This window comes from Diplotaxodon limnothrissa, linkage group LG4 (assembly GCF_057381915.1).
Source record: "Diplotaxodon limnothrissa isolate DT_005_m linkage group LG4, D_limnothrissa_male_GT1.1, whole genome shotgun sequence".
Lineage (NCBI taxonomy): Eukaryota > Metazoa > Chordata > Actinopteri > Cichliformes > Cichlidae > Diplotaxodon > Diplotaxodon limnothrissa.
In genome coordinates this window covers 30,894,945-30,911,969 of record NC_140599.1, presented here as the reverse complement: position 1 = coordinate 30,911,969, position 17,025 = coordinate 30,894,945, and the positions used below count along the sequence as shown (strand labels likewise).

The following is a 17,025-nucleotide window of genomic DNA, read 5'->3' as shown; positions in this document are numbered from 1 at the left end:
ACATTCATGTAGTTATAAAAATCATGATAACATATTAAGTAATCCCAAGTATTCAGAATACGTTACTCTCATTAAGTAATGTAATGGAATATGTTACAAAATACATTTTCGGGCATGTATTCTGTAATCTGTAGTGGAATACATTTTAAAAGTAACCTTCCCAACACTGTATAAAGAGGGACGGACAGACTAATTTATGTTTCTGTATATACTGCATAGACTCTATATATGCTGTTACTCCTCTTGCAAGGTAAAGTAAAGCTTTACACCTCTGCTTGGTCTCCATTTGTCATTTGTCATTTTTCTAACACCTCCACAGGCTCAAAAATGACACCCTGGCAGCCATTATGTATCCATATGGATCCTAGGGTTCTCCTGCTGCACGACAATGACTGGCCTTATGGGGCGAGAGTATGGAGGCAGTTCCTGTAAGATGAAGGAACTGATACCACTGACAGGCTCCACATTCGCTTAACCTTAATCAAAAGAAGATCTCTGGGTCATTATGTTTATGAAGCAGGTCTCTCTTGTAGATTACACACTGAGTCCCAATGGAATTACCTACGGTTAAATAAAAAATAGTCATAAAATATGTTTCTGTCCATCCGACACCACCAGGTTGCACCTCAGACTGTCCTGTGATGCCCAAAATTGTTATGGACATTTTGACGCAAACAGTATTTTAAACTGTATACCACCTTGATCTAAATTGAGGCTAACTAACCATATTTTGAATGAAAACTTGTGATGTTCTTCCTAATGCTTCAAAAGCAACAGCACTGTATGATGTTTATTTACAAGACTCTACTGCAAAGATTAACCATATGTTCCCTTTGGTCTTAAATTTAAACAGTGCACTCAGTGTCAGGTCACGGGAAATGTGGTGGAATTGAACTCAGAAACGTCTTGCTGTGAGGCAACAGTGTTAACCACCGTGCAGTCCTTTGAACATACTTTACATAATTTATGAACACGTATTACATGCCAAAATTATTGTACAGGTTTTATTTTATTCATTCCTTGCTGTAAATAAACTTGCCAGTTTTAAATAGTGTAAAGAGTCTTTACCTTTTCGGGGGGGGGGGAAGTACAAATATTGCATATTTGTACTTTTTACTTTTTTTTCTTTTTTTTTTAGGTTTAAAAGATTAAAATATGAAAAAGCTAAAAGTCTAACTGCTAACAAAGAGACACGTTTTCGTGTAAAAACCAGCAGTCCCATCACAAGTTTTTAAAATTAAATCTAACATAAAAACTTGGATGTAACCGGAACTGCAGCTGATTAAAGTGAAAGAGTAGATACGTAGAAGTAAAGTGGTCCTGTTCCTCCAACGATTCTTTTAAAGTCGCTGGGTGTGTCTTTAAAATAGTTTCTTCCGTGTTTTGTTCTAGCTGTCACTTAATCAGTACATATAAGTATTTTACTACATGCACTCTAAAAGTTTTCCGTGCACCATGAGCCGCCTTACCTTGCCTCAGACATCTTCTTCTTCTCTGTGTGTTGTGTTCAGGTCCTCGCGGAGGTCTCACCTTTATCTGCGCAAAGGAAACAAGAACAGGATGGATCTGAAGCCCGCAGTCCAGCTGTTGTAGAAATTAACAAGCTCCCAATACCACGCCTCGAGTGGACCTGCTGAAATAACTGCATACCCACTCAGTAATTAAACTGCCCGGTCACAAATGTTAAGTTTCGTTTTCATTTCTCCACATTATGAGCCACACCTGTGTTATCGGAAAATAAAAGTGGTGACTGAAAGGACTTTTCTTAATGAAAACACAACAAACATGTTCCCCCTTAAATCGTAAAGAATTTTATGATACAGTGTTTAATGTACACCGTGTTTTCCTGAAAATGTCCCAATTTTCAGCCAAGTATTTATCAGATTTTTTTTTCTTTTTCTTTTTTTTTATCCACGTTTCCCTTCCAAATGAACTCGAACACACCACCTCAAAGTACGGGGGAGATCTGATATTGACTCAACAGTGTTTCAATGTTTCCTTGCTATCTGGGGACGGATGTACATGCATAATCGAAACTAACCCATCCTGCCACATCCTGCGGGTTTTTTTTCCGGGGTGTGTGTGGGGGAGGGGGGGGGGGGGGGGGGGGGGGTGAAGAATAACACTATTTAACATCAAGAGAACGAAACCGGTATGTCAAACACTGGTCATGATTTCTGAGCTCATATGCGACCTTTTACACTCCCACAAATAGTGTTATACATGTGAACAACACTGTTTTGCAAAGTGGTGAAAGAAGCGGGTGAGTAAAAGCCATAATCCTCCTTAATATTGGATTCATTAATGTAAATACTACTTATATACATCATAATTAATTATTAGAGTTTTTTGCTTTCAAATGTGCAAATAATAAATTACTAGCTACAGCTTTAAATTAAATGGTGTATGGGGTATAAAGTAAAACATTTGCATCCAAATTTTAGAGAAGTAGATGCAGAATACTGAAGTACGTTAAATCTGTAGTTCAGTAAAATAACCTAACTAAATGTTCTCATTAAATTTCAATATGATTCTATCTATGCTGTCATCTAGTGGGCACTGGATACTGCACATTTAGCAGTACTCCAGTCCAAAAGCATTCCTTGAGCAGGGCATAAGTAGGAACCAATCATATTTTACGCTCCCCTCTGGGCATGCCCCTGTCCATCTCCATGTCCAGTACTGGTTAGCATAATCATTATTATTTAGTTAGATAACTGAAAAGGCGTACCAAACCCAAGGCCTACCAAAATTTCCTAGAAAGAGATTTAAGCATCCAAAATGTTAATGTGAAAACAAAACTCCTGAAAGGAGAAAGACACAAAAGCAGCTATAAGAACAGAAGGAACAAAGAGACAAAACAAAGAAAGAATAGATGTAGAAAGATGAGCTGATTGCTGGTGTCATGAGGAAAATGTAGGCTCGTTATTTATGTTACAGAAACACAGAGATGAGACCAGGTGGAATTTTAATTAAAATAATTTCTGAAGATGATATTGATGCATGTAAGCATTTGTAGCAACTGGAGAGGATGGAGACCTTATTGCTGATCTCTTTAATCTCGCTCACGATTACTACAAAAAACAAGCAATACCTGAAAAAGAAATGAAAAAAATATGGTAAACATGTGCATTAGTGTTTGTGTTTGTACTCAATAATGCTCCTCAGGTGCCAGAGGCAGACAGAGGACCCAGGAGTCTTGGGGCACACGCAGCCCTCCAAACAGTACTGAAGACCGAAGTCCAGTCTTAATTCCGTTAATCTAATGAAAAAACTAATTTTCCAAAATTTATAAGATTTATCTGTATTAAATTTAGAATCCGCGTACCGTACAGATAATTTGAATTTTACTTAATGTTACTTGCTATATAATGAAAATAGTAAAGCATAAAACACATTGCAAATACAATTTCAAAAAAAGAAACAAACTAATGACCAAAAATCACAGCTAGTAAACAGCCTGTAATCAGTTAAGACCAAAGCTTTGAAAAGCAGATTCCAGTTTTTAAACTTAATCACAGAATTCACAAAAGAAAAAGGGAAAAAATTCTGATATGATTCATCTTTTCATTGTCACATTTATATCATTTATATCTCCGTAATATTATTAATAAAATATATTGCTGCATGACGTTTGCACTATAGCATACATTTAGAAAACAGTGGAGCACACTGTGGTTCAGTTTTCCCATCTAATGCAGTCCTGTCTGTTTACTGATCGATTACCCTATAACTCAAATTTATGCTTCACTTTGATCAGACGAAAGTTTAATTTGTTTTTCTCTAAAAATCTAACTCTTTATAAAAGGATAAAATGGCAAGTGTAGAATCCTTAGTTTTTCATCATTAGGCATCATTAATGAGGAAAAGAGTGTATATTCTGACATTTTTGCTGATCTAGTGTTTTGGACACTAGTCCAAGTCTAAAGACACGCAAAGGATACTGCCAAACTGTCCCAGTGGCCTACTTGTCTGGCTTAATCAGAATCAGAAACAAAACAAATTATTACAAAGTCTAAATTAATATTGCTACGCTGCTATTTCTGAGAGCAACAAGAAAGATGTTAGCAAAACTTTGGTCCTGACCAAGAAAGAGAGTATAGCTCAAGAAATCAGTCAGAATTTCCACATAGGTCCACACACTAGCCACTAAGACCAAAGACAAAGTGGCACACTTTTATACTCTTTGGCCTCACCTTAAGTACTCTCATGTCTAATTGCTAAATGCATCACAGACCCATGCAGCAAACCCTAATAAGCCTCCTAGAACCACCATAATTAAATAAAATTCTTTTTGGAATTTCAGTTCTCTGTCCCTTTGTTTGTTCTCAAAAGACACAGACTGTTTTTTTTCTGTACTTGTCTCTTCATCGCTGTATAAAATGGAATCTCTAGGAAAGCTTTCTTTTTGTCTTCTGTCTTCAGACCTTCATTCAGAGAGTTACAGATCTTTTGCCATGAGTCTATTTCTGAGCTCCAAAGTGCAGCTTTTGCTCTGATGAATTGTGAGATCTTAGTTTTGCTGCCTTTAGCCAGACTGATGCTGTCTTTACAGATGAAAAAGATATCTAATCCAAGAAAGAAAGCATTGAGTGCAATGAGAGCTGCTCTGGCTGTCTTTGAGAGAGCAAGTGACCCTTTGAATGCTGCCTGACCCACTTCTGGGATTTCTGAGGCCATCTTGGGGGCTTTACTTTCCTGGGCCACCATCGTACCACAACCTGTAATCAGGTTTTTAGATTTTATCAATTTAACATCTGAAGCATCTCTAACCAGTGATCGAATGCTCAGTCCAACTGACCCAACTTGTTTAAAGCCAATGCACATATCTTTATAAAAACCCACTTCTTTGTCAGCAGTTGGTTGATTGATTACCTCTCCCAGACAATCCTGAATACTTTGCACATCTTCCATGAACTTCGGGAGGACATCATTGACTTTGCTTTTCTGTGTGCGTTTAACTCCAATCTCTGCTGCAGTGGTCACAGCACTGTTGATTCCACTGGTGAGATATAAATATATAACATAATAAAACAATGTTTTTTCATTTTTTCATATATATATTTTAAGTAATAAAATCTGTGAATTTTTATTGTTATTCAGTTCTTTGTATTGCTCTTTGACAGCTAAAACCATGTTTAAATGTACATATACTTGATTAAAGCAATGTGTGGCTTACAAAACCTCTTTACTTTTTTACAAAAATTAAGGCAGTTTTGAAGGCAAGAGGGGTCCAACGTAGTAACAACAAGGTGTACCTGTGAGGTTATATCAGTAATAGTCATGTTAAACACGATGTGATAAAAAAATTTACTTTCACCATTGTTTGAATTTACTTTATCTTCAGCAGGATGTGCCTATATCAGATCTCTGCCTCTTGGGCTGTAACCACAGCTGTGGGAAGATTTTAATTTGAAGCTTGCAAACCAAACAAAAGTGTAACAGGTTGCTTTAGGTGTGAGAACAGATTTAAAAAGGTGTCTACTTCTATGATGTCAGCCAACTGTAAACCATCTAATCCCTGTTTGCATTTTGCGCTCCTGTTCCTTTATCATATGACTGACTGAATTACGTGAAACATTGATTATCCTGTAAAACACCTAACATAAGAGGAGGAACAGTGCAACTTATTGCATTACTGATGATACAGCAGCTGGGATCCAACCAGAACTGTGCATACATGCAAATATATTAGTTTATGAATTTATTTCAAATCTTAAAAGAAATCTTTGCTTTCAACTGAGAAACATTTGTTGTTGTTACATATTGCAATACTTGCATTACTTGAAATTGTTGCTTCAGCATCTTGCAGCAGTTTCTTCACCCACAATAACCACATCTGCTTCTGATAACCTCCTCTGTCTTTGTATTTCTTTGTCTTTGACTCACTTTCTGTTCACTCTGTTTTTCCTTGTACTTTTATCTCAGCACCACGTTCAGCAAGAACAATGACTGCTGAGTTTTTGGTTGTTGGAATTTACATTTTCAACTGTCACATCAAATTACTGATTAAAAGTAGGTTTTATTTGTACGTTTATTTGTCTGTTTGTTTTACTTTAAGGACAATATGCACATATACCAACAATGACCTTGTTAAATACTGTAGCAATAAAATTAAGAGCATCACAGTTGTGGGAATTTTGTTTTGCTTCATCTGGAAGATTTCATCATCATCGTCATATATTTGCCTTTGAAACTGTAATTACAGCTGTCACATGTTTTATAAGTGAAGCTTGCAAATGTGTAAGAGGCCACTGGAAAAGGTATCCATGTTTATCACATTACCAGAGAGTCTGACTAAATGTTCTGACAACAATTTAAATTCTATTTTTATGTAAAATATTGAGTCTTAAACAAGAAAAACTACAACATCTATTTTTTGTTTTGTTTTATGTTTTAGAGTTTTCATCTAGTATCTGCTGCCTATCATCGACCACAGGCATAGCTTTTTAATCATATTCACTAAAACAATTCTGGATATTAACACATTTCATTGGATCAGTTAAAACTTTATATATCAACAGAGGGAAAATTTAAGGATACAAGTATTTATACAAAAAGAAACAGACTACATTTACATTATGATCATTACATGTGATTAGTGCTGCTGTTAAATTACCAGTGCAGTACACACACAGCAGACTGGTCAGACTGGTACAAGAATATTTCATCTGTTCTAAAATCTATGCACCAGAACTTTGTGTAATTACTGTGTAATAACAGAACTATTACATTATTAAAAAGTCTATATCTGGAAGTAATTATTTTTTTATTTTATTGCATACTTGAATAATGTTATTAATACTGTTTTATATTTGACTGTGCAAATAAAATGTTCAGCAGAATTATGTACAAATCACATATATTATTCAAATTTGGCATTGACAGATATTTTCTCTGATACTTGATATTGCAGTAATCACAACTCTAGAATATACATTTTTTTTCAGTTGGCTTATTGGCAATTAATGTAATTACAGCATGAGGATGCCTCGCTGCGTGCTGTTACTGAAAAGACCTACAGTCTGACGATTGCTTTCAAACATTTTCCACATTAAACGGCTCTATGATCTGATCATAGTTTCAGTTAGCATGAGTCGAGCACTTCAGTGCTCAGAAATTTACAACTGTTTCATTGCAGTTTTTTTAATCATTCAGCAGATGGTTCTACCCTTTCTGCTTCACTCTGTTTCTTCACCTCCATCTCCAGATAAATTGGAGTCTCCAGAACAGCCTTCTTTTTTTCTGATGTTGGCAAACCTTCATTCAGAGAGTCATGCATCTTCTGCCATGAGTCGATCTCTGAATGCCAAAGTGCAGCTCTGGCTCTGATAAATTGTGAGACTTCAGTCTCGCTGCCTTTAGCCAGACTGATGCTGTCTTTACAGATGAAGAAAATATCCATGCCGAGGAAGAGAGCATTAAGTGCAATGAGACCTGCTCTTGCTGACTTGGAGAGTGCAAGGGTCCCTTTGGCTGCTGCCTGACCAATATCTGGGATATCTGAAGCAACCCTGGGTGCATTACGTAACGCTTGTCCTTCTTGAGCCACAACTTTCCCAGCACTCGTGAGCAGCTCTTCAGTTTGTAACATCTTAACAGCAGAAGCGCTATCAACAAGTGCATCAATACCCTTTCCAATAGCACCAGCGTTTTTGGCAATCTTGCCAACTCCCACAACCATATTTATGTCAAGTGCGTCCAGTTTGGCGATGGTTTGACTGGTAACCTCCTCCAGACAACTCTGGAGACTCTGTACATCCTCCATAAAGTTCTTGAAGACTTCAGAGGCTTTCTTTCGTTGTGTAGCATTTACTCCAACCTCTGTTGCAGTGGTCACAACACTGTTGACTCCACTGGTAATTCCCAGCCCGACTCCAGTCATTGTCAAAGCTAGAGAAACTCCTGCTGTGAAAGGAATTAATGCCAAACCAACAATGGACAGCACACCTCCAACTGCCCCCACGGAGCTGCCTGCCACACTGGAAATCTTTGCCCCCTTATTCATTTTGTCTAACTGAACAGCTGTCTCCTCCAGCTCCTTTAGAAACTGCAGCATGGTGGGCTGTCGCTTGTCAAACTCACTAATGAACCCATGGCACGGTTCCTCCTGGAACAAGAACACCATTCGGAACTGCTCGTTCATCCTGAGAGAAGAAATTTAAAAAGAATTAGTGGGGTGACACATTTTAAAATGTCACCATGTTATTGCAATATTAACAATATTTAGGTTTAGTTTTTAACGTTACATGACCAACAAAAACATGTCATGTGTCCTGCAAAACATTTTTTTGGTTGCAGGGATACAAGTCCTCCCTGCAGCCCATGAACAAGACTAGAGGTTTAACCTCCTACGACCCAAACTCTTTCAAGTCATGCATTTTTAATTTCTCTTTGCTATTTGGGCTGATTGGGACCTGATGAATGTAAAAACAAAGAATTACCTGATTTTTGTTTCTGAGAGAAATGAGATCCACATATGAGAACATTCGTTTTAAATTTTGATAGAGCAGTGGCAGTATAATGTCCTCGTAAGTGGATATCAGGCCCTTGTAGAGCAAAATTTTGTATTTTGACAACCCAAAATGTGATCTCCACATATGTGGATGCCAGGTCCCAGGAGGTTAAGGAACATTTACACTAGCTTCACTTTTAAGATCCAGAAGCTACATCATTTTTTGTATAGTGTAGTGTCCAGACCAAGCATATTTATCAGGGGTCTCGAACTCCAGGCCTCGAGGGGCAGTGTCCTGCAGGTTTTAGATGTGTCCTTTATCCAACACAGCTGATTTAAATGGCTAAATTATCTCCTCAACTTGTCTTGAAGTTCTCCGGAGGCCTGGTGGTGAATGTCGGGATGAAATATTATTTCACTGTTACTATTCATAATCATTATTATTACTGTTGTATCACTTATGATTTATCATTATCATTTCATTGACACATTTATTGAAACTGTTGATGTTACATTAAAGTCTGTATTTCAGGTGTTAGCATAAGCACATAATAATCTTTCATTGCAGGTGCAACTGTAATCATGTTATACACATATTTCTAATTAAAGAGTTGAAGCTACGTCAAGTTAATTAATGGTTTGAAGCTACGGGCAGCGTGACGTCTGGCCGATCAATGGAGAAAGTTAAGGTGACCCACAGCTATTGAAAGAATTGTCCACATGCTTACAGTACAATTTACCACATATGATACATGTTGTATAGGCCTGTGTGTGCATTCAGCAGCCTGCTGCATTGAAGTTTGCCTGGTAACAGATGACTCAAACGGAGTCAGGAAGTATACTTCTAAATTGTCTTTGTTTGTTGAGTGAGGTCATGCACTGAGGTCAAGACACACATAAGTCTGCCTGAATATACAGTATTTAGAAACTGACTCCAAAAGTTGTTTACCTGCATACGTGACAGTTTAGTTCTGTTAAGCCCAGAGAGTAGAATAACAGGAAGCATCTGGCGGGTGGAGGAACAAAGGAAGTAGCTGTTCTTTTTTAGAATATGTCCAGGCTGGAGTTACTGGAACATGCATCTGCGGTGACGCAGGTTACTGGTCATCATATGTTATAAATATCACACCCCACCTATTGTTCTGGGGAGATCGAGGCTGATGTTTTGCAGAGCTCATCTTCACCACATATATGTGTTTTAATAAAATCATTGTTTTGACGCACTATGGACCTTCAGTCGTATGTCTCTTCTCAAATCCGAATCAGGACATTGTCTAACCATTTGATTCAGGTGTGTTGGCCCAGGGTGAGATGTAAAACCTGCAGGACACTGGCCCTCGAGGCCTGGAGTTCAAGACCCCTGATGCACTAGGAGTGAAACCGGTCTCACTGCAGCGGCAATGTCTACGTCACAGCACCAACAATCAAAGGACATCTTATGCAGGCCTGTAGGACACCAGCAGTATCTGAGCCCTGAGATGAAGAAAAAAAAGAAAAAACAAGTTCTGCACTGACACATATTTGGGAACAGAAAAACTTACCTGATCTCATCGAGCTGATTTACGTGATCAAGCATTCTCTGTACGTCATCCTCAGACAAATCCACATCAAGATCAACCACAGTTTCTATAGCCATCTTCAGACCAAAGTCACTGAAGCAGCTGTGAAGAACGCAGGTCAACTTATTTTATACAATAGATGATACTTAATGTGCAAAATTCCTTAATATTTTGTATATCATTTATTTGTTTACCTTTTGTCCAACTTCTCACAGATTGTCTTGGAGGTCTGTATGTATCTGTCCAGCTGATATGCCAGCACTTCCACATTCTGGAGTTTGGGAAGGAAGAAGACGTTGTCGTCTCTTTTAAACTCCAGCAGCAGAGGACAGATCACTCGTGCAGCCAAGATGACAGCCTGAACATACTCAGGACTGATCCCTTCTGGAAGTTGTAACACCTGGTTCTCCGTGAACACATGCAGCGAGGTCACTGCCAGCTTCTCCACTGCATCCAGGAAGCTGCTGAGACTCTCCAGGCCACTTGCAGTGTCATTCAACACTTCAGTCAGCTCATTCTCCAGCTCTACACGCTTGCTGTCTACATTCACAGTCACCTTGCTCTTCATATACTCCACAAAGGCTTTACCTTTTTCCTCTGATTTAGTAACATGGTTGACATTTAGGTCAAGTGCTTCAAGTCTATCTTTGATATCCCTCATCATTTCTACCTCGGTGTCTCTCCAGAGCATCCATTTAGAGAACATCGCACAGAATGCTCTCACTGTGTGGATGTAGGTGAGGGTGTCTGTGGTGTAGCAGCACAAGGCCTCCTGTAGCTCCTTTCTGTAACACAAAGCATCATCTGTTTGTGAGGTTTCTAGGGGAATTCAAACAAAACTTGTACATGACAGCTCGGTCGCAGAGCTCAGTATAAAGTGCACTACATAACAACTTTAATAGTTTAAACACTTTTATTTAAAATGTACAGCACAGCACAGAGTCCAACACAAACCAAAAAATACTTCAGATTTTGTTTTGCTAGTAGTGCTAAGTGGGTAGGCACTTTGTCCACAATAGCTAATATTAGAGATTTTGTACCAAAAATTCAATTTGTGGAAGAATCTTTGTTTAATCTTGGGCTAACATCTCACAGGATTGTCTTTCTCTTTTTAAGTGCCCTTTCGCACTGTCCCTCTTCCCTTCTGTTTTTCTTTTCCTTCCTCTCCCTTTCCTATCCCTCAGTCATGTCTGTCCCATCTGTAACAACTGAAAATAAAATAAAATAAATAATAACAACAAAGGTTAATCAAATGGACCCATACGGCAAGGCCGTGATGACCATTTGGCAAAGTAAATCCATTGGATATCCTTGTTGGTCTTCAGACAACAATTCTGACGGCTAAAGAACCAAATGGGACAGGCAAAAATAAATAAATAAATAAAAATAAAAAAAAATCCTTCCACTACCATGACCTGGATGACTGAGAGCCTACACAGATGTCTCACTGTGGATTTGATGCAGGATCCAAAATAATCATATAGACTTTCTTCATAGTCAGTTTGAAGTAACGATAACGGGGTTGTTTTTTTGGGGTTTTTTTAAGTGATAACAGTGCCCAGGGGAAAGCAAAAGATGACAACAAGTGTCAGCACTCTTTGGCACCAAAGGACAGTCCTACTCCTGCTTAAGACTGATGGTAAAAATGTAGATTTGGTATTAATGTACCCTTTAAACATTTATATGTTTGTTTTGTAATTTAAGTACTTGAAAACTTTTTGAACCATTTTTAGTAGGTATACTATTACACAGTTGGGGTTTGTTATATTGTGTCTATTGTTCTAGTTCTTGTCTTTATTCTAAAGATGCACTATTATTACAGAGATTTTTAAATAACATGCAACTAAACCTCAGCAAGGGTTTGTCATTGTTTGATTAACAAAGGGTCTCCCAGTTGTGGACTTTTATTAGCTCAGATACACAAACTGGTTTTGTACCAACAAAGGCCTGAAAGTCCCTATTTTGTATTTTAGTAGCTGTTTTTTTATAATATAACCACTAGATGGCGCCAAATTACAAAAGGCTATGGGTCAGTAAATGGAGTTATTAGGACAGGTTTTAATAAAATGGTGTACTGCAATTCTGTGGTTTCTCTTTTTTATACATTTCCTCTGTTTTGTCCTGGTGCTGTTGCTGTACACCAACAGAAGATATAGCTCTTCTTCTTCTTTGGGTGTGTACTGTGGATATTCTGTTTCATCCGTTTCAAATTTATTTAAACTTGAATATTTGTCACCCAATTCCTGTCCTGATGGGACTTTTATTATTATTACTTCAGACATGCATAAGCAGGTAACATTAATGTGACTAAGTCATTTTGCCCTAGAGGTATTTTCTTCAGGCCTCAATGTTTAGAGTGGTAGAAAAACACCTGGGATATTAATTAGCAGCACACTCATTAGCAGATTGCTAATATTAATGCAACAGTGCTCATGTATCATGTCTGTTACAGTTGCAGTGTTTATGACTTAACCACAGACTTTGTCCTTTAATACATCTCTGTATAAATTTTTTCTATAGCCCCTCCAAACGTTTATGTAAGGAGTCATTGTGATGAAAAGAAAGAAAAAAGCAAAGATGTGTTTTTTGGGAGGGGACATTGCATATTTGTACATTTTTTAGGTTTAAAAAATAAAATATGAAAAAAGACTAAAAGTCTAACCGCTAACAAAGAGACACGTTTTCGTGTAAAAACCAGCAGTCCCATCACAAGTTTTTAAAATTAAATCTAACATGAAAACTTGGATGTAACCGGAACTGCAGCTGATTAAAGTGAAAGAGTAGATACGTAGAAGTAAAGTGGTCCTGTTCCTCCAACGATTCTTTTAAAGTCGCTGGGTGTGTCTTTAAAATAGTTTCTTCCGTGTTTTGTTCTAGCTGTCACTTAATCAGTACATATAAGTATTTTACTACATGCACTCTAAAAGTTTTCCGTGCACCATGAGCCGCCTTACCTTGCCTCAGACATCTTCTTCTTCTCTGTGTGTTGTGTTCAGGTCCTCGCGGAGGTCTCACCTTTATCTGCGCAAAGGAAACAAGAACAGGATGGATCTGAAGCCCGCAGTCCAGCTGTTGTAGAAATTAACAAGCTCCCAATACCACGCCTCGAGTGGACCTGCTGAAATAACTGCGTACCCACTCAGTAATTAAACTGCCCGGTCACAAATGTTAAGTTTCGTTTTCATTTCTCCACATTATGAGCCACACCTGTTTGTGTAACACCTTGGATCATCGACAGTCAGCTGACTTTTGTTTGTTAAGGAGGGTGAAAAAGTTTAGTAGCGACATTTGACGTTCAGGCAACAACAACAACTTGCTCGTCTTGATCAACTGGTTTCCTGATGCTGCCTTCAAGTGTTATCGGAAAATAAAAGTGGTGACTGAAAGGACTTTTCTTAATGAAAACACAACAAACATGTTCCCCCTTAAATCGTAAAGAATTTTATGATACAGTGTTTATTGTACACCGTGTTTTCCTGAAAATGCCCCAATTTTCAGCCAAGTATTTATCAGATTTCTTTTTCTTTCTCTTTTTTTTATCCACGTTTCCCTTCCAAATGAACTCGAACACACCACCTCAAAGTACGGGGGAGACGGATGTACATGCATAATCGAAACTAACCCATCCTACCACGTCCTGCGGGTTTTTTTGTGTGGGGGAGGGGGGGGGGGGGTGAAGAATAACACTATTTAACATCAAGAGAACGAAACCGGTATGTCAAACACTGGTCATGATTTCTGAGCTCATATGCGACCTTTTACACTCCCACAAATAGTGTTATACATGTGAACAACACTGTTTTGCAAAGTGGTGAAAGAAGCGGGTGAGTAAAAGCCATAATCCTCCTTAATATTGGATTCATTAATGTAAATACTACTTATATACATCATAATTAATTATTAGAGTTTTTTGCTTTCAAATGTGCAAATAATAAATTACTAGCTACAGCTTTAAATTAAATGGTGTATGGGGTATAAAGTAAAACATTTGCATCCAAATTTTAGAGAAGTAGATGCAGAATACTGAAGTACGTTAAATCTGTAGTTCAGTAAAATAACCTAACTAAATGTTCTCATTAAATTTCAATATGATTCTATCTATGCTGTCATCTAGTGGGCACTGGATACTGCACATTTAGCAGTACTCCAGTCCAAAAGCATTCCTTGAGCAGGGCATAAGTAGGAACCAATCATATTTTACGCTCCCCTCTGGGCATGCCCCTGTCCATCTCCATGTCCAGTACTGGTTAGCATAATCATTATTATTTATAGATAACTGAAAAGGCGTACCAACCCAAGGCCTACCAAAATTTCCTAGAAAGAGATAAAGCATCCAAAATGTTAATGTGAAATGAGCACAAAGACATACAAAGCCCACAGATCACAGGGGGAGATACAAAACTCCTGAAAGGAGAAAGACACAAAAGCAGCTATAAGAACAGAAGGAACAAAGAGACAAAACAAAGAAAGAATAGATGTAGAAAGATGAAACCAAAGAAAACATGACCGAGAAGATGCCCCTGAACTCTCTCAGCACACGTATGTGCTTGTGCTCCTGGGCAAATTCAGCAGCTTCCTCTGCCTGTTCATCATCATGTCTGCTTTGCTGCAACGATAAAAACAGCCCTGCACTGCTCGACGCTCACAAAGGTCGCACTCTAAGACTGAATCAACACAATGACTCCACTCATAGCAGCTGATAACCATGTGAATCCAGAAAATCAAAGGGCCAATTCATAAGCAGCTGACGCAGAAGAAGTTAGCTGTTGTGCTTTCTCCTTGTCACTGTGTTGTGAACACCACAATATAAAACCTCTATAGTGAAACTATTGTGCTTGTCAGTATATTCTAAAATATAAAAAAGCATACAATGGTGAATATTTGAATTCAAACATGGTAGAAATTTCATTTGAAGCTGTGTGTACAGCCATGTGAGCCTCAGCTGTAGACAGCTCTAAACACTCCAGAGTTTCAGTGTTTCCACTCTTGGCTCTGTAGATTATTAACTGTAAGGGAATACGTTTATCTCAGGCACACAGAAGCAAAGAAGCTCCACCCAGCTGCTGTAGCCTTTACCCACTTTCTACTGTTCAAACAGAAGAAAGTATGTAAAGGGAGAGGCGCAACAACAACTTGTTTCAGACCAAGAGAATGTGACAAGGCCCAGTATAAAATACACAAGGGTTGATGTTTGCTCCACCATTTACCACAGACTTCCCAACTCTGTTATTTATTTATTTATTTATCACTGAGCAGATTTTATTTTCTTATTTCTTTCTAATTACAGCTGAAAACACTATGGAGGTAATGAGAGTGAACAGCAGCTAAAGAATGTGCTGAAATTGATAATATACGTCCCTCTTAAAGTTAGAGGAGCTGCAGATTTGCCTTTTTTCATCTAAAGTCAGATTTTCCTTATTGGTGTTATATTACAAAGCATGTGGCTACATAAATCCAATGGAAATTAAAGAAAAAAAAATAATGTCAACATTACTTGGACAAGCAAATATTTGAGCTTTAAAGAACCCTTATCTGTTTTTACTGATGAACAGATCTTTTTATCACTTCCTTTTATCAAATCCTTAAAAAATAGATTCAAGGTTTCAAGATTTTTTGCCAGTTTTTCCACATGTCCTAAAATAGTTCTTTAAGACATTTAGACAGAAGGTCATGGCTGTTTCTGGGTCTGTAAGATACATTTTTCAAATAATCCAATTATTTTAAATAAGTCGTTCTATTACTGGGAAAGGAATAATTACAATTTTCAACTAAAACTAAAGAAATGTCAGAAAAAGAACAAATTTTCAGTATAAAACAACGTCTCCAAGAAGCACCAACATTCATCCCAGGATGCATGTGTAAACCTTGCAACTGTTGGTGCCAAAGCACGGTACTCCGTTTCAATTTGGTTTTGTTTATATAGCACCAATTCACAACAATAGCTGCCTCAAGGCAATTTATATTGTAAGATAAATACCCTACAAATAGAGAGAAAACTGCAACAATCTGATGATCCCCCCACTGGGCAGGGCTTGGTAACAGTGGAAAAGAAGAACTCCCCTTTAACAGGAAGAAACCTCCATCATAATCGGGGACCAGGGGGGTGGGTGAGAGGAAAAAGAAGAGGAATGTTCCCACTCTGGGGGAGAAAAAGGAGAAAGTTAATAACATGAAGTAGTAAAACATATGGGAGGTGTACATGAAATGCTTAGTGCATCATGGGAAGGACATCAGCAGCCTGAGCATAACTTCTGGGACAGGACAGAGCCACCTGATCCAGCTTTCCTTCTTCCTTCTTTGTTATGTGTTTCCGATTGTTGTTAAAATCTTTTTAAAATCACTTTCTGGACCCACTGAGATTTTTTTTTCCTGCAGATGCTAGAGGGAGAGTGCACAACAATAAACTAGTGACCCACTCAGGGTGTGCACTGCATCTCACACTCTTACAGCTGGGATATAACCCCCACATGAACGTGAAGTAGATTTTTCAAGACGGTCAGGATTTTAGGCAGAGAGCAAGTCCACCAAAGTGTTGCTTCATGTAAGGAGGAAGAAATTGTTTTTTATACTAGTAGGCCTATGATGAACCCATGGCTTTGTATGGAGCATGTCAAAACGCTCACTCAGCTCACTCAAAATTAAAAAACTCCAAATGACTTAAACTTGTTTGAGGTATTTGGAGGTTTTTAATTTTATTTTTACTTTTAGTACAGCATTACTAAACTTGATAAACTTTTTTCTTATTCTTTGTGTTTGTCATGCCTACATCCTTTCATGTGGCTGGCATCAGATAACCTTCCTTTTTATCTAATAAGGAAAAAATCAGAGAATTATAAGAATAAATATATGTACCTGTACAAATATAAGAGTGTATGTATACTAAATATGTATATATACATGTGTGTGTGTGTGTGTGTGTGTGTGTGTGTGTGTGTGTGTGTGTGTGTGTGTGTGTGTGTGTGTGTGTGTGTGTGTGTGTACATATATATAAAATTAAATAAAAACAAAATA

At 37.9% G+C, this 17,025-nt stretch overlaps 1 protein-coding gene across 1 annotated transcript; it reads right to left on the bottom strand.

The window, feature by feature from the left end:
- Positions 1-6,855: 6,855 nt before the first annotated feature.
- On the bottom strand, positions 6,856-13,340 carry LOC146634195 (uncharacterized). The gene is made up of 5 exons (XM_085352865.1): positions 13,222-13,340; positions 12,969-13,035; positions 10,209-10,799; positions 9,997-10,116; positions 6,856-8,147 (listed from the first exon to the last, which is right to left on the bottom strand). Exons 2-5 carry the CDS (start codon positions 12,980-12,982, stop codon positions 7,151-7,153), a joined length of 1,722 nt encoding a protein of 573 aa, XP_085208991.1. The 5' UTR covers positions 12,983-13,035; positions 13,222-13,340; the 3' UTR covers positions 6,856-7,150.
- Between the last annotated feature and the right edge of the window lie 3,685 nt (positions 13,341-17,025).

What these genes read in the sequence shown, in the direction of transcription:
- LOC146634195 (XM_085352865.1), bottom strand. An exon ending in TGTGAGAAGTTGGACAAAAG is followed by an intron (nt 10,117 to 10,208) that starts GTAAACAAATAA and finishes CGTTCTTCACAG; the next exon opens with CTGCTTCAGTGACTTTGGTC. An exon ending in AATCAGCTCGATGAGATCAG is followed by an intron (nt 8,148 to 9,996) that starts GTAAGTTTTTCT and finishes TTCTTCTCTCAG; the next exon opens with GATGAACGAGCAGTTCCGAA.